This window comes from Melanostigma gelatinosum (genome assembly GCF_949748355.1).
Source record: "Melanostigma gelatinosum genome assembly, chromosome: 2".
NCBI lineage: Eukaryota > Metazoa > Chordata > Actinopteri > Perciformes > Zoarcidae > Melanostigma > Melanostigma gelatinosum.
This window is the reverse complement of record NC_136635.1, coordinates 21,812,360-21,834,853: the sequence shown is the minus strand read 5'-3', so window position 1 is coordinate 21,834,853 and position 22,494 is coordinate 21,812,360. Positions and strand designations below refer to the sequence as shown.

The following is a 22,494-nucleotide window of genomic DNA, read 5'->3' as shown; positions in this document are numbered from 1 at the left end:
AAAGCTTTGACAGTAGTCTGTCCTGCTTGAATTTTTCATTTTGTTTAGAAATACAGTATACAGTAGGTGGCTATGCATTATATCCGCCTAATATATATATATATATTCTTTTCTTTTTTTTAGGAAAAAAAAGACTGTCCACAAAACAAATTGATCTGATTGGTAGACAAATCAAACAAGGAGCGCCTTGATTTGAAGTGGAGCACACATCACATATCAAATTTTGATGTGATGTCAGTTGGCGTCATTATCAGAAAAGAAGGGAGAAAAAAAAATCCCATAACAGCAATAACGTGCTTTATATTGCAGCCTCTATCAGAGCGGAAAAAAAGACTCTTGACACATCATTCGGGAACAAGAAAACAGCAAGTTGCTTCTTTTGATCTCCTTGGCCTGGAGACCTGCTTTCTTAGCTGCTGCTGACACTATTACAGATGTAAAGACCTTGGGATGGAAGTACATTTACTCATATGTGCTGTTCTTGCAGTGAAGTGCTGGAGGTGGTTGAGACGTACGGCAGAGTGGGTAAAATGGCCATAAAAATCTATTACCAAATCAAACCGCACTCTTAAGGATATGTTTCTTGTCTGGGCATCCTTCCAAAACAATACCTTCAAGTGCTCGACTACAATAAATTGAGGCAAAGCGCTGCAATGAATTTTCCCTTTGTTGACCTTTAGGTGTATTCACAGAGCCTGTTTCTGCTTCATCACAGACAGGAACATGTTCAGATGAAAATGCACATTGCATTGTGTTTTAAGAATAAAGAGGTCCTTGTGGAGGGTGCTTATTATGAAACAGTTACTTTGTTAATCCTATAATTGTAAGAAAAGGAAGTGACAGCCAGACAATCCATCATCTTCATCTCAACTCTTCCACTAACTTCTCCTGTCAATCCAGTCAGGCTGTGTTCTGACTGGATTGTTTAGTATTGCTTAGTATTGCTTAGTTTTCTGTGTAGGTTTGAGTCTTCAACTTCAGTGAAACCCTGCTTCACCATCATACAATCGCTCATATTCACACTGGGAGCTGGCAAGCGCAACTTAATGTCGAGCGCTGTGAAAGCATTGACCACACAGGGTCAGTGCTTCTAAATGTCCGAAGCTCTTTAAAACAAAGCATCTAGTTCATCGGAGTATTAACTTTGCTTGACAGTAATTGCCAGTCCCTTGGCTGATACTTAGACTGGTTCTAAAGGGGTACAAAGACAGGTAGAGGTTGGGGTGCCCTGCCCCTGGCGGGAGCCACCAAACACTTTTTAAAGTCTCTTTTTATCTCAATTGTGTCTCAGGTTACAGATCTCAAAAATCCCCATTTCGAGTACATTTTGGGGAATATCTTTCATCACCTTTTTTGCTGGGAGTTACATGAGATGATCAACACCATACTCTAGTGTGAGTATGAAGCGACAATCAGGAGACGGTTAGCTTAGCCTGTCGTGTGCACCAGACTCCATTCACTACTCCTAACTTAACAGCAGGTGGTTTACTCCGTAGTGAGCAGGAAATTAATGTTTTACCGATTCTCATAGTTTTTTGCATTATCACTGACAGGAGTAGAGTTGCAGAGTTGCTCATATCAGAGGGATTACTAACCAGTGGCTATCTGTAAGTGGAACTAGATATACACAATGATGGTGGTTGGCCTGCGGAGAGGGCCATGACATTTACATAAAACTGATTTGTGATGGCACAGCCCACTGCAGGGGCTCGTGATAGGCCAACACATCATTCAACATGAATACTGGACTTCCGTAGGAAGGCTCACCAAAAATTCTGGCACATTATACTGCACAACTGTTTGGTCTTTTTTCTTTTTCAAACTATAAAATGACACTCATTGCAATTTGCGTTGTCCATGAGTTTGACACTGCTTTGTTTTGTGAGGGCACTATATCACGGATAAGGCTCGCTGTTTCCACTGTTTCAAGGCTTAGCTTCACATTTTCATACAGATATGAGTGGTGATCTTCTCATCGAACTCTCCACAGTGAAAGCGTATTACCCAAAATGTCGAACAATTCCTTTTGTGCTGTTTGCAACACGAGCGCACACACACACACACACCTGCACACAGAAAACATACCTTGACAGCCACCAGCATCTTGTCCTTGGTGGGGCTGAGGTTGTAACACTCTGCCAAGAAGACTTTACCGAATGCTCCTTCGCCCAACTCCCTCTTCAGGATGATGTCTCTCCGCTTTATATGCTGGACTACTGAACCACAGACAGGGTGAGAAACGGAGGGAGGGAGGAAAGTAGTGACATGAGTCATTTTAAAAAGGCTTTCCTCAGATGCTACACATTTTTGTGGGATAAAAAACCCATGCTGTGGTTGCAGAAAAAATGTTTTGAGGGAGAAAAGAAGCAAAGAGCAGCGCACTGGCAGCTATTTGTAGTACGATATTTTACATATCATCAATATCTCAAGTCTGTAAAGATACAGTTCGAGGAAGTGAGAACAAAAGACATCTTTGATTTAATAGTGAATCCATAAAAAACAAACGTCTTTATATTTCAGTATTTCTCTTTATACAAGTGTGATACAGCGAAGCAGAAACCAAATATGTGTTATTGTCAAAGCGGGACAAATTTTTTATCTAACTGTGAAGGTACAATATTGGGAACATTGTTGGTTCAAGTGGTTTTAAATCTCCAAAGTGCAAAGAAACTGCAGGATGACACCGGACCTACCGAGCCGCACATCTCTTATCTGGTTTACTTGGTTTTACTGTCGGCACTGAAAACAACACAAAGGGACATTTTCTAATGAGATGAGAATTGTAAAATGTCAAACTTCTGTAAAATCTCTGTGAGGAAAATAAAACAACAAGCTGAGCATGGGGAGAAAAACAGACCCCCTGTCTCTCCTTATACTTCTTATTCTATTTCTCTTTCCTAACAACTCACTCTGGGATCATTTTAAAGTTGCAGGACAGTAACAGACAATCATTGGATGTTGTGACCTTCAGCCTTTTGTGTTGTGTATGAGTGAGCATGACAGAGCTAGAGGAAGAACGTGTGAGAAAATAGTGAGACATAAAGTGTGAAGAATGGCAGGTATCAGGAGCAAACCGTTACTCCCTGATACCTGCCAGGCTCAGAATGAAAGAGTTGGGAAAGTGTAGGAGTTGTTGGCTCCTGAACAGAACTGCTCTTCATGCCTCTGAATAAAACATGATAGCTTGTAGGTTTACCATGAGCATTGCACCGCTTCTATAAAAATGTACACATACACACAGATATATTTATATAGTTTCCCAATCAGACATGTAAAAGAAAACGAGAGGCTCTACCACAATATACAGGGTTGGACATCATACAGTAGTTTGAGCTGAACAGTAACTATATCTGTGTTAAAATATGAATGAAATTAAACTAGCTTGTTTAATGCTCAGCAACTGGAGACACATACACAGGTGAAGGTCCAAACCAAAGTTATTACATTTGAAAGCAAATCATAAATTACAAATAAAATAAAATGTGAACCATTGGAATTAAATTGCATTCTATTGTTTACAAGCAATCAGTGTCCAATATTTGTTTAACCATAATTACTTATAAAGTGCATAAGGAGGAATGCCACCAATTTAAACAAGTCATTATGTTAATTGTTTATGCCCCCGGACAGATTATTCAGTGTCTGTGGACCACTCCTCTCTTAATCTGATCAAAACCATTAAGAGCCTAAGATTTCATTACAGAGGTGCACCAGGTTCCACTCCATGGACGTTAAATAAATGGGGCAGCGCGGCATAATTACATGAATTATTAAAAGGTTGAACCAAATTTTAAATTTAATTTAATATCAAGCTAAATCTTTTGGCCCGATTGTGAAGGCCGATTCAAGGCTTTTTTTTATTGCTATAGGAAAGAGCTGTTCACTGCATGTATTGATTTAACTGCCCTGTGACGCAGCTGACACATCATGCGTTATTTTCACAAAATATCTGCAGGCTTCTTATACGTTCTCTTGTTAGCAAAGTCAACCAGTACAACGTGTCCTTGGTGGAGAAGTAAACTTCCAGGGTCTTTATCCGCCCTCCATCTGTGTGTTCTTTTAAATCACACTGGTGCTTGTATACGTATTATAGAAAATATGTCACTGAGGAGTCATGAGCACACAAGACTACGGTACATACTGAAAAAACACTGACGTCCCTGCAGCGAGAGCTCATGAGCTGTTGCATCTGTTGTCACCAGCAAACATAAAAGAGAGGCATCCTGAAACTCTGAGGCAGGTCAGTGTTGCTACAGCTTATCCCAACACCTACAGTAATGCTATTTGATCTCTTTCTGCAGAGGAGGCAGTTAACTTTCAGCAAAAAAAAAAAAAAAAACACCAAGCAGCGGCGAAGTTTGACTCCCCTCAATGATTATATTTGTGTTATATTTGTGTTTCAGATGGGAAGAAATGATTTGTAAAACAGGTCAAAAGACTCTGTTTACTGATTGGCTGTAAATATTCTCCAGCCGCAATTCCGCAGATTTAAACGGTCGCAGGTTACCACATAGATTGCGTGGCAGCTTGATGCAGGCCGCACGTCCCGGCTGCTCTGGTGTGTTTTCAGCATTTACCGACAATTTCCAACGCTGCCCCTCTTAGTTGCTGTTGCTCTGCCCTTTCAAGCTTTCGGTTGTCGCACGGCACATGTGCAGTTTGCTGTTAGAATGGGGGCGGATTTACCCCTCAAGACTCTTAGTAGCTATTGAAGCAACACAGGCAGTTTTTTTTGACAGAGAATTGAGGTGGAAATATCCTGAAAAACTCAACTTCTCATTTCTAACCAGACCGTCAATTCCTTTGACTGAGATGACTTTCCTACAGCTGTAGCTAGCGAGCTAATTAGGCTAACGTTAGCTTCATGAGTTGGGTAAAGATCTGTTTCCAGCTGACTCGTTTTGAAACAAGGGTTCCTGTAAAAGGGTCTTGAATATGCACATCATGGCTAAAATGCTAAGAGACAGACATGTCCCCTGTTGAACGTCAGCATCTTCAGTGTGATTGGACCACCGCTGTTTGGGGGAAACATTTTTTATAAATACATACTGTTCAGGTGTGATTGGTTGCAATTTCCAATTCATCTATTTGAACTCTTACCGCCTATGATCACGTTATGCAGCTGGTATAGGATTTGCCGCGAGAGATAATACATGGGAACCGGCCAAAAGGAGTTCACAGAATGGTGTAGTCTCTGAAATGTTTCCTCATTCACAAACACAGACTAGTTCAGTCTGACCGGTTTTTTTTTTTCCTTTCCTTTTGTGTAACTTCTCCAGAATCACCAGACCATCTGGCGAACATGTTGAGAAGGCGATCCATAAGAAATGTCACCTGCTCCTCTGGTGTCCCTGTCAGACGGTATCAGAGCCACCGTTGCTGGTAATCGGTGTTAAATATGAAGACATGTCCCAGTTTCTGAAGTAGATCAGAACACGAGTGTCTGCAGAAGCTGGCAGACAGTTTGGCGTGTGAGAGTCCCACCAGGGACACTCGCACATCACTGCTGTTAAAGCTTCATCCAACAGAGATTGTTTTTCTTACTTGTCTTAAGAGTTTCCAGGCTTTACACCCCCCCCCCCCCACTGAATCCTATCTCTACTTCTCCACTATTGTACTTTCCTTAAGAAATATGAATCATCTTTTACTGTAATTGTTTTCCATGCGCTCCAGCAACGTTCATGATCATTCAAGGATAAGCGTTGCCCTTATTATCGCTTGCCTGTCATGCTGATGATCCAGGTATTGAAGCTTATACTGTCGTCGCACCCGCCATTAAGCTCATCCGGATGACATAGTTGGTGAAATGCCAAAAAATGTGAAACAAAGGTTTTTATCGATCAGCAGGTGGCGGCTGAGAAACCTTTTTCAACCACACGTCAGACAACAATATCATAACTTCTCCTCATAAGTTAGCGTTCGATTGTTATCTTGACTTTCACTTTTTGCGTATACTCTTTTGCCGTGAGGCGAGGCGAGGCTTCATCGATGGGTTCCTTATCATGTGCACATTGGTCATTTGCATCTGTTTTAAACACATCTTATCAGCTTCATCACAATATCCAAATTTGTATCTTTGTCATTATGTAAATCAACCAAACTGAAGCACACTCGCTGTTATTAAACTCACTTCATTATTTTAGAAATTCACTCTTTTTTTCAGAAATGTTTGTCTACTAATCACATGAAGGCCTTCACTGGATGATCCATGAACTCTTTTTGCACTTTTACTCCAGGAATTGTGTCTCCCTTCGCTCTCTTTAGGAGATCAGAAGTTACTGTGATCTGGTATATGACAGTCGGAAAGCCCAAAAAAAGTGCTTTAACTGTAGGTGTCAAAATGTGTCAAGATTTAAATGTTACTGCGTAGAATAACTGATGGGAACTCAACCGCGCTTGACAAAGCTTTGCGGACTCTTGATCAGGCAGCACAACAATAGTGCCACGTTTATTCCTGTAAGATTAACATTGCTGCCTGTTTAACAACTTGGTCACCAGATTAGGAAACTTTCCAACCCAGTTTAGAGACTTTATTTTTTTTAAAGAGACTCTAGACTAAACAGGGTTTTCCACTAGACCACACTGACATACACTGCCTACAGCAATATGAGACGACACAGGAATATATTGTCATGCTGTAAGAGTAAGACTGATGTTGGTGTAAAAACGAACCCATCCATCAGTACACTGTGATTGCACCGAGAGGTTTAGATGCTGACGGAGCCATATCGAGGGGGAGGCGTAAACATACTGCCGTTACTGTGGAGCATGCATCTCACTTTTTAAACCACTGCACCACTGTAATTTATGATATTTACACTTTAGCTCATATTTGCCAAGAAATATGACGGGGAGGAACTGTAAAACCTGACACGTAGAAAAATCACTGAAATGCTATTGAAATACAGGTTATAATTTAAAACGCTGTAGCTAGTTTATATTCAATATAGAGCTATATGTCGTTTCAGTCTCTGATTTCTGAAATTCACTTTAACTGATCTCCTGCATTTCACTTTTACGATTTGTTGTGTTTCGGACTGAATCAATGTGATCGGCGGAATACGTTTTTGGATTGAATCTTGTAAATTCCAAAGCAAATTCTCAAAGCTATCGGAACCATTCAAAAAATAATGTTATGACATCAAAATAACATCTATATATGGAAGCCCGTTTCCGCCACTGTGAGGAAAAAATAAAAGTCCTGTTATCTCGAAATTTCGACTTCGTAAGTCGAAATGTCGAGATAGTAAGTCGAAATTTCGAGATACTATCGCGAAATTTCGACTTTCGATGAAGTTACGGTGATTTTACTCTGAAATTGTATTGTATTGTTGCGGTCGAATCAGATCGTCATTGACGATGTAAGTCATAGAACTGTAACTCTGAACCTATGTGGCGTAACTGTTCCGTTTGTAGTTGTAGTTAATGCTCTTTTACTGCATTTACTGTCAGTAAGTGTTTGTCATGTAATTAGCCGTTGAAATAATAGCCCAAAGTTGAGCTAAGTGGCTAACCTGGCTAGCGAGCCTGTATTCCTGTGACTTAGCAAGTCGAAATTTCGAGATAACAGGACCTTTATTTTTTCCTCACAGTGGCGGAAACGGGCTTCCATATCTATACTTTCACTGTCAGTGAATATATTAAGTTCAGCTCTGCGGTAGCAATAATGCAACTAGAGAGTCTATTGACGTAGATCTCAACTATGTTCGTAGTGTTTACGTCGCTTTCGATGAAGTTAAAAGTTAAAAAAGTGATTCTATTTTCATTTTCATTACCCAGGAGAACTTACGTTCTTTAATTAAAATAACACCAGTCATGTCATTAATTCAACCACTGATTGATTTGGAGATTTGGATGCATCATGCTAAAAGCCGCTAATGTAGCCTTGAGCAGCTAGCCTCAAGCAGAGATGAGAAGTGGGCTCCAGAGGTATATGCAAACGTACTTCTCTCTGACACATTTCTGTCTTAAGACCCAAAAGACACCAACTCAAGTGACATCACTTGAGGCAATGTATCGGATTTGGCTGAGCTCCCTCTGGAGCCGCAAAAGGCTTTATCAAGCCTTACAAGGTTTTCTTTAGCCCAAGATTGTATTTTCTTAATCCTGAGTGACTGTTGCTATAATTTATTTTCTCTCCTCTTGCAGCTGAAATAAACTTGTTTAACTTATTGTGAAATAAGTAATAATAACACCACTTAAATGTTGAAAGCGTATTATCATAAAAAGATTCCAGGTTATTGCCCTGACTGTAAAACTGTCAAATAATGTCTGCACGGACAAATTAATGAAAGAAAATAGTGATTTCTCCTGAGGAAACAGTGGAAACCGCTGTGTCCATTCAGCAACCTGTTTAACGCTCCATTTGTACCAGTTGCCCCCTCTTTCCTATTTCTCCCCTCCAATATAATTATTCCATCTATGTTCGTTTCTTCAGCCACTGACCGCCTCGTTCCTCCCCCACCGATGGGAAGGAAACAGCTATTAGGGAGCGTGCCTATCGACAGTGGCGAGGACAAGTCACTTTAACCTTCAGTTTCCTCTGCAGCCGGACTTGGGCTGCATCCTGCTGCCTATTTACCCAGAGTGGCACGCTGAAAAGCCCTGAGATTAAATCCCCATCCCGCAGCTCAGCATCATTCATTTGTCTTGGCTCACCTGAGGCCTCAACGGCAGCGGACGTTCTCCCGGGAGGCCGAGAGACAACGCAGCCGAATTTTTACTCAGCTAGTCAGGTCAGGGGGAGCAAAGCTGTTTGGAGGGCTTTGTTCTGTACCTGTGTCTGTCTGTCTGTCTGTCTGTGTGCCTTTGAAGATGTCTTCTTCTTCGTCTACATGCCACTCTCATAAAACATTACCACTTTAACTTCACATTAAGACCTATTGAATAGGATTAATCATGCATCGTCTGATTAATAACACAAATAATTATAAAATCTATTTATAACAATGGATTAATATCATGTGAATTGTTCCATTCTCCTCTGAGATCTGGCTTTTACTGAAATCAGGAGGGGAGTCATTTCACTGAGATCACCGTAATGCACTCCTAGCTTAGCTCGCCTACAGAAAGAGCCCCACGGGGAGCTCATGGTTAGGTGAGAGGTACTCATCCACCAGTTGATAGCATACAAAAAGCTCCCCACCATCAAATTCACTGTAGCACAGGGGCTGTTGGCGTGGTTGTGCGACTGTGACATGAACAACCAGCATTTACTGTTGACTCTCAGTGGGAATCTCTTCCCAACCTGCTGCGGCTGGCTGACTGCCGGCCTGCGTTTCTGTTGCTGCTGCCTGGCCTTGATGAACACTGTGTGAATAGACAGCAATTCCTGGCTACAATATGACAACAAAAACATGCATCACACACTCATCTTGGTTTATTTCAAGTTTAAAATTTCAAGCCAAGCCAAATATATGGAGTCCCAATATGTTCAATATTAAAGAAATACATAAGAAATTATGAAATAAATAATCATACAATTGAATTGTGTAATTCAATTAAATAAAATGCTCTTGTCTTCACTTCGATGCAAGCTAATAATCTCAAGATCTCAAACCAGCCTGGCTAGAAGACGATGAGCTGCGTAGCATGTCAAGCTAAATAAAAGTTTTTTTGTGTATTGCAGTCACTCGCAGCAAAAGCTAGTTGGTTGATTCAGAATTACTTGTCGCTCTGGCTAACTAACTGCCGAAATGAAGCAGCAGTTGTTGAGCTTGCATAGGAGAGGAAGGGGGCCTGTGATTGGCTGAAAGGTGAGGGGATGACTGGTGACAACACCGTCTTAAAGAGTTACATTGTGAAAAACATTACAAAACAAAAATGTATATATTGTAATAAAAATGACCTCCAATGAAACTCTGAATATTAAAAGAAGAATAATGAAATTCAATTTTTTTTTAAATGTCGACCTTTGCATGTACTTTTTAAATACTTTACACAATTTAAAAATGTCTTTTATTAATTTCATAATGTTGTATTTATCTAATTAAAATTGAACACTTAGTGCCTCAACACCACTAAACTTATAAAGAGAGATCAAATTGTACATTCATTTCCTTTTGACAATGGCTTCTCCTTAAGCTCAACCTCGGTGTTATTGCTGGATTAAAGTTGAAGCATTAAGCACACTTAAGCTTTAAGTACTTCACACTTGCTGCTCAGGGGAGGTTTCTTTGAAAGTGACTAACGCAAGGTTGCTATATTTGACATCTTAGTGCATTGTACTCAAAGATACAGTGTCAAATGTGTTTGTACTCAAGCAGAAGAGTGTTACAAAAAATAAACCTGTAGGCCTGATGGGAATAAAGTATTTCTATGTAATTAGCTGACCTGTCAACACTCATGAGAATGTGTTACATTTACATCCAACTTTAATTGGCAACTCGTTGCTCCGGGCTTAATGTTAATGCAGGACGTGTTTGCAGACACACCAAAGACAACTTTTCTTTTTTTTGCATATTGCCAGTTTGCAAAAGTAATTAAGCGTGTTTGCAGAAGCAAACGTTTCTAATTTACTCTCGGATTTATTTCATTTCCATTGCTTACCACTTAGTCTGTGCAGTTGTTCTCTATATGGGCTGAAAAAGGCAGTTGCATTTGCACTTTCAACTGTGATGGGCTCTTCATTGAATTTAAACGTGGTTTCTGTCCATCTGGATGCGTTTCTTTCATAGGACTGCACCTGGCATCAACAACCATCTTTTCAGAGCTCTCTCTGAACCTCACTCTCTTCTGGGCTGAGCTGAAGAAGAAGCTCATCTTGGACTTCTTGAGGAACAACTTAAAGTAGGTTGTTTGAATTCACAACTGGCTAACTCTTGGGGCCGTTCTGTTTCCAACTCTAATTCATGCAATCATAGCCTTAGAAAATTATAACTGCCTTTCAATCAATCTGCTCTACATTTCCATTCATTTGCTGAGCTTTCAAGCTGCCAAATTAGTCACTCCTCGACTCTGCTAGAAACATTTTAATCTTCAAAAAACATCACCTTGAGAATAATTATGTCTCTGACCCAACACAGTGGGGGCAGAGTGGGGGCGAGTCCCAGCAGCGCCCACGCGTGACATCCCTAATAACATGGATGTAATGAAACACGCGATAATCCAACATCAAAAAGCTATTGTTTAATTAACTTTGGCCAGTGAGATGTAGCAAATCCGTAATTAAAATAGCAAGCTGAGTGATAAAACAAAGCCACTTGCTGTGAGACAGCCGATCCGACTAGATATAGATCTGTCATTAGGCTGAAGAATTGTCCCTTGCCTTTTCTGCCTTTATCTCCTTAATGCGGATATATTTCCCCGGGATTGGTCCTTTTTCCAGCCAGGCAGAGGAAAAAAAAGAAAAAAGAGAGCTGATCTCTTCGAACGTCCCAATCAGTCACGGCTCGCCTGTTTACCGTAACCAAAGTCGAGGCCACCGGTTCACCCAGGAGATGAACCAATTGAACGGCGGCACTTCATGTTTTTAAATTGGCATCAGAATGACAACTGTGACAAGACTTTTCCCGTAATGCTCCAAATTACTCCGGCATGCAAGTGCACAGGTTGCCAGGTTCAACTAGAGGGCAACTAGGATTGAATAATATATATACATGTTTTTTGTTTTTTTTTGCATGACAGTGTCGAGAATTTCAGTATTAAACACATTATAAGTACGATTAAATAACCCCCCTATTGATGAGTAGAAGTGTCACAATAATAATATGTTAGTCACAATATGTTTACAATATTCTTACTTATAGAAGATATTATCTGTTACAGTATATTAACTAATTGAATGTATTACATCATAAAAGTATAGTCACTAAAGGTATTAAAACACTGTAAGAATAGTTTGAGGGTCAGACAGGGATTCTGAATGGGACATGCAGCAAATGGAGGATGTGGTCAGTGGGGAGGACAACTGACCAGAGGCGGAGTCAAGACAGATGTTTTGCGAGGAGAGAAGATGTTTCGCTAAAGGATCGATCCAGGGAGGGGACAGAAGTCAAATGGAGCCAATCACTAATCGCCACGGAGGGTCATTCAGATGTTTTATGACTGTTTCGGACATTTCCAACTGTCGGGGCATATAAGAGACTGTTCTGGAGCGAATTCCTCAGACCACATCCGCTCTCGTTTTTCAGTACCTGAATTCAGACCTGTGAGTGAGATGCGTGCGTGTGGTCTCTGTTCTCGAGAACATTACTATTGATAGTTAATTCCGTTTGTCAGTGAACTTTGTGTGGTACATTAAATATTGTTTAATTTTGAAACCGGATGCAGTTCTGTTTTTCTGATGCGCGTGTGCAGTAGGAAACTTGAAGCAGAAATCTCCCTGCAGCCTGCCGAAGCCTCGCATCCTTCTGTTTTAAACCCTGACAACAGCCAAGATACTTTGCCAGTATTGACTTGAAGATCAAACACTCATGAATAATACATCTGGTAAAGCACACTGGAAACACTGGTGCGAGCTCTGCAGCTGGCCGGTTTCCCATCGCATGAAGCTGTTTTAACGGAAGCCAGCACGGCAACAGACTGTCCCTCCTCACTGTTATGGTTGTTGGAGCTGGTTTCAAAATGCACAGAGCCCGACAAATAGAACACTATGCAGTAGACTGGTCGTGGAATCAGTGAACTCCTGATCTACACAGGTAAGGAGAAGTGTGTGTGTGTGTTTGCATTTATGTGTGCTGGTGTGCCTACTGCAGACAGTAGGGAGAGGTGTGTGTGTGTGTGTGTTTTTGTGTGTGCAAGCTATTCTCCTAGATAAGAAGCTTTCAAGTAAATTAATGAATACATTATGGATTGGTGGCCGAGCATCAACAAAGCCGCCGTACTGTAACAGAGCGGACTGAAGCTGCAGGACAGCCAGGCTGAGCAAGGCCAGCAGCACAATGAGGGATCCAAAGGGGACCCGGGGGGTGGGGGGGGGGGCCCTGACTGAAGACACTTATCAATCCATAGAGAAGGGAAAGTAAGGTGAGATATCGTCCAATCCACTCTACCCACAAGCCACACTAACCGTACGCCTGCAACCACGCTAGGGTTGTCACGATACCAAAATTATGACTTTGATACGATACCTGCCATAAGTATCACGATACCGATACTTACGATACGATACCAGAATTCGATACAATACCACAAATACGATACTGGTATATTTATCTATACTGGTAATAAATAAAACATCTGTACGGTTCCCTTTTTTACCAGCTTGTTCCTGCCCAGCTTTTTGAACACTTAACAAATGGCATTAATATTCGTATTAGCCTACAGCAAGATATTAATGAAAACTACAAGGTGCCATGATTGCTGCTGACTCTGCTGGCATCTGTCTGACTGTCTGTGGGAGTGGGTGGGTAAACAATGCTTAATTTACTTGCATAGTGAGTTTGATATTTTCACTTCATATTTTATCTTAATTCATGGAATAATTATTTTTCCTCAACTAAAAATAAAAATAATTAGCTCAAGCTCCACCCTCAGGCTCCACCAGCATGTAGCCATTTTGCATCAATTGTGTTTCATTTAGTACACGTTTGTGTGCATTGTGACCTCATGATCATATAGGCTTGTTGTGTTGAAGAAAACCGTCATATAACTTGTGAATCCAACTGTTAGAATCCACTGTAAGAGTGATCTGTGAAAAGCAGAACAGGGGAGCCGTTTCAATATACTGAACTGGTTGATGTTGGCTTGATCTTATTAAAACACTACCCGCTGGTTGCAAACTCCAGTTTCTTCTCGTCACAACTTCTCGTCATTTTGCCACAACAGTTGTCAAACTTGGCTAAGGCTACTCCTGTTAGCTGTCTATGGGTGAGCTTGGGGGTGTTGATGTTTATAATCACATTTGCTTACCCGTCGTTCTTTAAACACTTTAAAAAGTTGGGGGTGTCTGTCATTAAGGTGCTTTGTCATGTTAGACGTGTTGCCTCACTTTGTCTGAAACACATTTTGCAGACGGGTCTCTGTAGGTCAGTGGGCTTTCCGACACTGTCTGCAATATAGCCAAAGTACTTCCAGATGATACTTCTGGCATCTTGTTTTTCAAAAAGCTGAGGACGGTCGGCAAAAGCTCGTGCATGTCTCCCCTGTGATCACTCTGTGAGTGCGCGCGCTGCCTGTTGCTGTGAGCGCGCTGGGCAGCCCCGCCCCCTTGCATGCCTGCAGGCAGCATGACAGGGAGCGGAGCAGCGAGTGCGCTCTGATCGCGCGCTATTTTAATGAAGTATCGACACTAAAAATATGCAAAATCGTATCGTTTTTAACGTACAGGTACCGCGGTACCTTTTTAGTATCGATACACCGTGCAACCCTAAACCACGCACATTCACAGATTCATTTTCCCTGTCATCCACCTACACACATAGTGAAGATACACACATGGACACATGTAGGCCTTTCCTTTCCCCCGCCTGTCCGTGTGTGTCTGTTTGTCTTGAGGGTAAATAATACATTCACATTCAGCGAATGATCCACAGAAGCTGTTCGCAGCCATTTCTTTTCCAGCCCCTGGCGTAGAGCAGCAGCCATTGTGACCGTGCGATGAATTCAGGGTTTGTTTCCTTTTATTCTTATGCTCGCATATAGAATTTAATCAGAAAAATAAAAGACAAGGGATGTAGCACTGTGAGAGGGAGAACGTTCTGTAAAAGCCCACTTCAAAGCCGTCGTGCACAGCCAGCGTCTGACTTTCGACTCCAGGCGCTTGGTAATCGGGAGGAAGTTGCATCCGCCCATTGTCATTTATTCATTAGCTCGTAATCAGATCTCCTGTGCAAGGCATGAGACGCTATAAATCAGTCACCGGCTGTCCATTAACAATTCATGCGATTCATAAAACATAAGAGCCGTCATTTATTTATCACCTCTAAATGGGATTTCCTTCCCACTCATTGGCTCCGGCTTAGGAGCCAACTTCTGTTGGCCCGTCCGACGGCCATTTTGAGAGCGAGCCAAGATCAAAACAATGCAGATCCAAGCTAAAATGGTCCGGAGAAGCCTGATCTTGCGCGCTGACGTTCAGAGAGGAGGAGAGCCGCTGTCCCTGGCTAAATCTACGGCTGGTGTGCCTGGTATTGCGAGGAAGCAGCAGGTGCCAGATTGTGGCTGGCACAGTTGTTCTTCTGCTGATTCTCTTGAGCAGTTGATGTAATTGTGAGTAATTAGGCTTTAAAGAAGTCTTGTCTTTCCCAAACCTGGAACATGAGTCCCGGGGGAGAGTGGAGTACGGTGGAGGGAGGGGGGGGGGGGGGGGGGGCACACCAGTGGCTGGTACACCGAAGGCTGCTTTTGTCTAAACAGATCCTATATGAAGAGTCTGGAATGGAGCCAGCAGACAATAACGCCATATGATCACACTGACTCTGTTGATGACACTAAATTATACTATTGCCCCCGGGGGCTCTGGCTCTTATCATTGTAAAGATAAACAGCAAATTACAACGGGGATGCAACAGTGAGAATGAGCCTAATAAAGGCGTTGTGTTTGATGTCTGGATGTCTGTTACTTTACAGTGCATAATATTTCTGTGGTAGTTTTCTTAAGTGCCTTACACTTAAGAATACTTAACATCATGCTTGAACAACAGTAAGGTCCCTTTGCATCTCCATAAAACACATTTTAATGTTTTACACACGGTAATAATGGTCACCGAGGGACACACCACCGGGACAAAGTAGACAATGAACAGGGACTTACGGGTGGCTGGCTTGTTGCAGTTGTGTCCATGCCTGAAGTACTGAGGGTTCTCCACCACGGGAATACGAGTCATCCCTATGACGACCGCATCAGGACCCGCATCCAGAGTGCAGGGGGTAATAATCCCGTGGTTGACGTGATGAAGAGGGCTGGCAGAATCCTCCTCACCACTGATCACAGCTACCGGACCTGCAAGGAGAACATAAGAATGATGAGCCAATTTAACAATTTAAAGTCCAAATGATATCTGACTTTTATGTAAAACTGTTGGACTCCTTCATTGTCACATCTAACATCAGGTACTAATGTACCTGATGACCAAAATATAAACGCAACTTCCTGAAGTATCATACATGCAAGTTGTACAGTAAGTCCCCCTTCACCTACAACATTTAAACTTTGCTTGTTGTTACGTCACTGTGCAGAATGATCGATGTGCAGAGTTTGATTTTCACAAGTCTGGAGGCCAATTGGGTTCCAGTGTGCAATTTACACAAATGTGATGTGGAAACATCTTTTGTTTTTTTGTAATTTTCTTGTGTGTTGTTTTTCAAATGAAAAAATTGGTGCTCATTTATAGATTTTGGATATTTCAATGAAAGGAAAGGAGTTGATGGAATTTCAATAATTTGTAATAAGGTAATTGAAGTTTGTGGGAAAGAAACACACCAGGCATTATTTAAAGCAGGGTATTTTATGTCTTTAAACATGTCTGTAGGAAAGCTTTAACTGATCAGCTTCATCATATATGACATATTGGTAACCGTTGGAGGTGGGTGGTTTGTTTTCCGCCACAGGCCAGTGTAAATGAGCTACAGCAGTGACAGTTACAGTGCTGTGAATGTGAACGGGAAAAGGTGGTTAGTTAGTTAATGCTCAGCTTGGTTCGAATATACTTCATGTTTCTACTTGAATCTACCGCCATGAACTCACATCTACAGTCGTTTCCTCCACAGAAACCACAACAAAATGAAATGAAAAATGATTATTAAGTGTACTGTTGTCTAGAATGAATTGACAGATAGCATAAACATTATCAAGCGGAATGTCGACCGCATGTCAAATTGGATTGCATGAAAATATGAATTAATATAATTATTAAGTTGAAACAAAAAAAAAAACCCTGCAACTATACTTTCATGCAAAGATGTTTCCGGTTCCAGCTTGTCAAATCTTTGGGATTTGGCCTGCATGTCCAATAAAACAGGCAATTTGTCACCTTAGGATCCGGAAGATTGTAATGGAAATTTTTTGGATAATCTTTCGGCAGGTTTGGATTAGATTGCAACGAATGATTATCGTCATTACTGATCAAACGGTAGATTGATCAATGATGACGATAACCATTAGTCGCAGGCCCAGTTTACAAATTGATTCATCAATATATCCTTTCATCCATTCTTTCTTGTTTAAGCACACACAATTAGATACTAAATCAAACGAGAAAAAGCATGTCCTGCTGAAAATGCGTTGGAATGCTGAAAACTGAAATTAATCGCAAAAACATTGCTGAAAATAGATATCCAATTCAAAAACAAATTGCAAAAAGCTTAATAATTCAAAAAGTTTAAAGATTACAAATATGAAAAGTCATATCACACCTCTCCTGAAAGAGCTGAACATTTTGATGTGCGAACAGTTTCTGTGGCTTAAAAAAATTCATCAGTGGTGATATTTGTAGTAGTATAAGTTGTAGTATAAGTATTATTATTAGAAGTATTAGTAGCATTAGAATAAGTACTAGTAGTAGTAGTCGTGATATTTGTAGTAGTAGTAGAAGTTGTAGTTGTAGTAGAAGTATTAGTAATTAGAAGAAGTAGTAGAAGACGTAGTATCAGTAGTCATAGTAATAGCTGTAGTATTGGTCGTAGTATTTAATATCACAGTAGTAGTAGTAGTAGTAATAGTAATGGCAGTAGAAGATGTAGCAGCAGTAGTAGTACTAGTAGCAGTCGTACTAATAGCTGTAGTAGTATTACTACTTTTAGTAGCATGAATAGCAGTAGTAGTAGTAGTAGTTATCATATAAGTAATAGTAGTAGTGGTAGTAATAGCAGTAGTGGTAGTAATAATATTGATGTAGCAGTAATAGCAGTAGCAGTAGTAATAATAGTAGCAACAGCAAAGGTTATAGTAGAAGTAGTAGTAGCAGTAGTAGTAATACTATATTAGCAGCAGCAGCAGTAGTTGTCGCAGTATTAGTAAGAGCATTCATTTTTTTAACAAAAAAGCCTAATTTTGAGCTTGTTTAAATACAGTTAATCCATGGGGCTTTTATTTTGAAAGGGTGGTGCTGGAATATTTGTTGGAATGCTTAACAGCATTCCAACAAATATCTATTTGCATGTAAAGCAGGAGTTCTCAAAGTTTTAATGACTGAGCATCAGGTCAGGGAGCCAGCATATGATTGAGAGCCGCTCAGGAAAAATGCACACATCTCAGGTCCACATTAAACTGCAGAGTTCAGTGAACAGCAACAGCACTGATGACAAAACTTGTGATGTGCCACTAGGTGCCACGCAACCAGTAGCTTTCTAGAAGTCGCCACTGCTAACAGACGCTTGTTAGGGGGGCCGTAGTTTGACGCAGTAGCCGAGTAGCAAATTAAATCTAGGATGTTGAAAGTGAAAGTAGTGAAACGGACCACGGATGATTAGAAAACAACACATACATTTCATGTCACATTCGGGGGCAGCACAACATTTCTTCCTGAGAGCTGTCATTGGCCCACGGGCTGCACTTTGAGCATTGGCACTCTCTGTGCTGGTTGGATTTATGGTGTCATACAACACATTCCTGTCAACCAACCCCAATTTCCTTTCTTTAATGAAAATTCAAAACATGATTTACTGTCAGCCAGTGTGAGCCCCTTTCCCCGTTCTGTCACTGCTGTTCCTAAAGCAACACACAGCTCCGACAACCGCAATCTTCAGCGGTGGAGGGAGGAAAGGAACGGCAAGTGGATATAAAGTCAACAGTAGCTGATTCATTGAAGCAGTGACAGTCAATCTGTTTACCCACAAACTTGAGTCTCTTGCTCACCTTGACAACACAGTAAATAGTAATCAAGACCCAGTCATATCAAATTATAGACCCTGAGCCGCAGGGGAGACGGGGTGTGATGAAGTGAGACATGGGAGCATAAATTTATTTCTGACATTTACTCTTATGCAGGGTTTTCATAGCTGAGCACCCGCTTTATTGGAGCGATGTACACAGCAGAGCACAGGTCTTCACTGTGGGAACTTTATCTACCCAACCACTGGGGACGAGTGGTCCGCTACGGCACTACATCTCTGCCGATGGCTCTGACTCTCCTCGACACAGCACAGACAGAAAGATATACAAAGTATAATGGTTCAAGCATCACTACACTTGAAAAACAATCATTACGGAGAAAGTTGGGCTGAGTCAAAGGGAGAAATCTTAAAAAAATGTGAAGAGATACCTCAAAAATGATCCTAGAATTATGCTCTGCATTTTACTACAATATGAATTGGAATGAAAACCGATCTGGTCGGACTCCAGTGCCAGATCGATGAGGCCTCGGGGAACGCCTGGCCTCCTGCCCTCCCGTCCTCCCACTAGATTCTTTGGGAGATGAAGGTTTTCTGAGGAGTGAAGGGGAAATTGCACTTCTTGACTTCTGAACATCCCCCCAAAAAATGCATTCATGTCACCTGAGTGATGAAAGGGCCCAACGGCCGCTGAGAGGGTTTTTTTTTTAAATCTTTATAGACGCTGCCTGTGCACAGAATGGAATTGGAACAGGAAGTGCACGTTTTCCCCCGAACCGTCTATCTGAGAATAAAGTTCCTCTCTATTAAGCCGACTTCGATCTATTCAGGAGAACTGGAAAACGAAATGAGCCAACTTTCGGCTATTTTTCCAGTCTTTTCATCTCTCGTCCCTTTTCACAACTTTTTTTTTGCAGGAATATGGTTCGTACGGAAGGTAAATTCAGCCATGTGTAACAGAGATAATGATTCCACTTGCCATCACTGGCCATTGGTTGCTAGTATTACTATATTATTTAAGTTATTGCTAATCCTTATCATTTTCAGATTATTTCCTTGTTTAAATATCATTTACAACGTATCATTAGTTCCCCATGGAGACAAGTGGGTTGTGTCTAACAGCGCCCTCTGCTGGCTGCTTGCAGACTAGTGGTGCGCCCAGCTTTCATGAACGAGTCTGAAGCAAGCTGTTTTCATGGTAGGTTGACCTGTGACAAGCTCCGTTGTGAAACATCTCATTCGATGTCTGATGTACATATATATATATATATATATATATCTCTCTATATATATATATATAGATATATATACATATATATATACATATATATATATATATATATATATATATATATATATATATATATATAGAGAGATATATATATATATAGAGAGATATATATAGAGATGTCTAGAAGTCCCTTTTTGTTCGTATAATTGTTTTAATTTATAATTTCTAGAGCAAATGGTTTTAACTGATTTAGCATTTAGCATTTAGCATGAGTAACATGCTAACCACAGTTAGCTTAAGTATTTGTCCCTTTTGATTTAACAGTGTTCCGGAGCTTGTGACCACAACGTTGTCTATGAGAGTCACTGAAGCTGTTCTGTCTTTAACCAGCTATATTCTGTCCGATGAATAAACGTCTGGTTGGAGCCATCAAAAGATATCGTGTCCTGAATTAAACACAACGCAACGGAGAGTACGCAACTGCTACACATGCACCACCAATGGCCACTGGCTCTAATTCACTAAAGACTTCGGATGGTTTTTCAGCTCAAACTTTTCTATTTCTCAAGTTGCAACAGTCTTACGACATAAGACATGTGAAGATAAATATGTAAACTTATTACACATTCTGGCATTTAGTGAAGTCCATTTGTCTCCTGTCATCAAAACTTCTACCAGTTTATAATATAAAGCAGGCCGTTTTGATTCAACATTTTGGGAATTATTTGCTTTCTTGCCAATATTGAGATGAGAGGATCAATACCACTCTCATGTAAGACTGTGCCAGGATTACATTTTTACATTCCAATCATAAAGGTCATCAAAATGTCTACTGTCAGTGCAAACTTAAATTACTTCAAACCACAACTGCCTTTGTTTGTATTGGACCTGAAACAACTGAACAATGAACTGTGTATTGCAGGTTTGCACACCATCCCTTTTTTCAGCACGTTTCCATTGTCAAATCTTTATCGAAGGACAAAATAAAAATATTTTCGACATCCGACCCGCCCTTCTATAAGATTTTCTGGAGTGCAAGAATGTTGTAGTGTGGTCCAGCTGTTTACGAGCCTTTTATGCTATGCTAAGCTAAGCTAGTCGGCCACTTGTAGAAGCTTCATGTTTATACAGACGTGCTCTCAATTTTGTCATCTGACTCTCAGTAAGAACAGTGAATCAGCACATTCAGCAAAATGTCAAACCTTTTAGACTAGATAACTCAACACCATGATTTGTAGCAGCAACATGAGACTAGTTCCCCAGCTGCATCTCACACACAAGTTGGCAAGAATGCAATTGATCATCAAAGGACACGCTGCTACTGGCAAAAAAAAATATGTTCAGAGTAAGTTTGTTCAGGGATTCCCGGGGAACGTCCTAGATCACAGTGACGGGCCGTCGTTTGAAGGTGAGTTAAATCTCATTGCTCACATCCTTCTATGCTTTGCCAGCAGATACGTTTCCCCTGCAAACATCCTTTTACTTCTCCGCGGCAAATACGTCTCTCCAGATGAAAGTCATCCGTTATTTTCCAAAAGACGTGTCACTCCGGTCGGCATTACTCAACGGTCATCCGCGTAACGTTCTTCAATCTCTGCTGGCGGCGGTGCAGCAAATGCTTTATGTTCATGCAAGGTGCGGCTCGCAGGTGCATTAGCTAATTCAGCCAAATCAATTGATCAAGGTTGACATTTGCATCATCTGTTTCGCTGAGTTTAAAAGTCAATCTAATTTACTCCACAGGAGCAGCGACAGAGGCGCCTGCCCCTCCTGGGTTTTCAAAATGGACTCGTTCATTAAGGTATTGTCAGAGTGCCGGGCCAGCGGGTCCATCTGTGGACCGGGCCTCAGTGGTGAATGGAAAGAGCATGCAAACCTTTGAACTAGCCACCTTTCAGACACAAGCCCACTTTTATCTCCAGGCCTTGTCACCTTGTGAGCATAATAACATTAGGAGTGCTAAATAAATGACCTGCAAATGTGAAAGAAAACCTTTTTCTGTCTCCTGAAACATCCACACGCTAAGCTATTTACACATTATTTCCTACCTTTGTATGGAGAGCACCTCATGGAACCTCACACTCACTGTCACATGGTAGCAGGGGGAGCCGTTAAATGTGTTTTCATGTGTGTCTGTGTGTGTGTGTTTGTGTGTGTGTGCCGTATCATGTGTCACACAAAAGTACCATTAATCCTGTGGCTTAAAATGTCAAAGATTTTACAAGATTTATTTCATCCTTTAGATATCTATGAAACAGACGCAGCTTCAGTCTTTTTGGCCGATAATATGTGGTTAGGACACTTCATGCTAACACAGGACTTTCATCCAGGAGACCTGTGTTCGTGACCCAAAGTTATTGTTGAGTGATTTTGGAGTTTCATGTTTACTGTACTTATGTTTTGTTGATGATATTTTACTTAGTTTCCATCAATATTTTAAGCCCAACCATGATGTTTCTCTCAAACCTAACTCAGTGGTTTGTTTTGAATTCACAATGTCATTTCTGTCATTTGTTATTCTGCCTGTGACCTTGCTTTTGAAACTGCTGGCG

General features: G+C 41.0%; 1 protein-coding gene across 1 annotated transcript in view; it reads right to left on the bottom strand.

Moving 5' to 3' along the window:
- Nucleotides 1-22,494, bottom strand: part of ntrk3b (neurotrophic tyrosine kinase, receptor, type 3b) — a gene marked incomplete at its 3' end in the record, with an annotated part of 159,687 nt that overhangs the window by 19,659 nt on the left and 117,534 nt on the right. Inside the window, exons 11-12 of the mRNA XM_079294337.1 lie at nt 15,695-15,883; nt 2,086-2,216 (exon numbers count right to left, since the gene is read on the bottom strand). Coding sequence (XP_079150463.1) covers nt 2,086-2,216; nt 15,695-15,883 — 320 coding nt within the window. The remainder of the gene's footprint in view (nt 1-2,085; nt 2,217-15,694; nt 15,884-22,494) is intronic.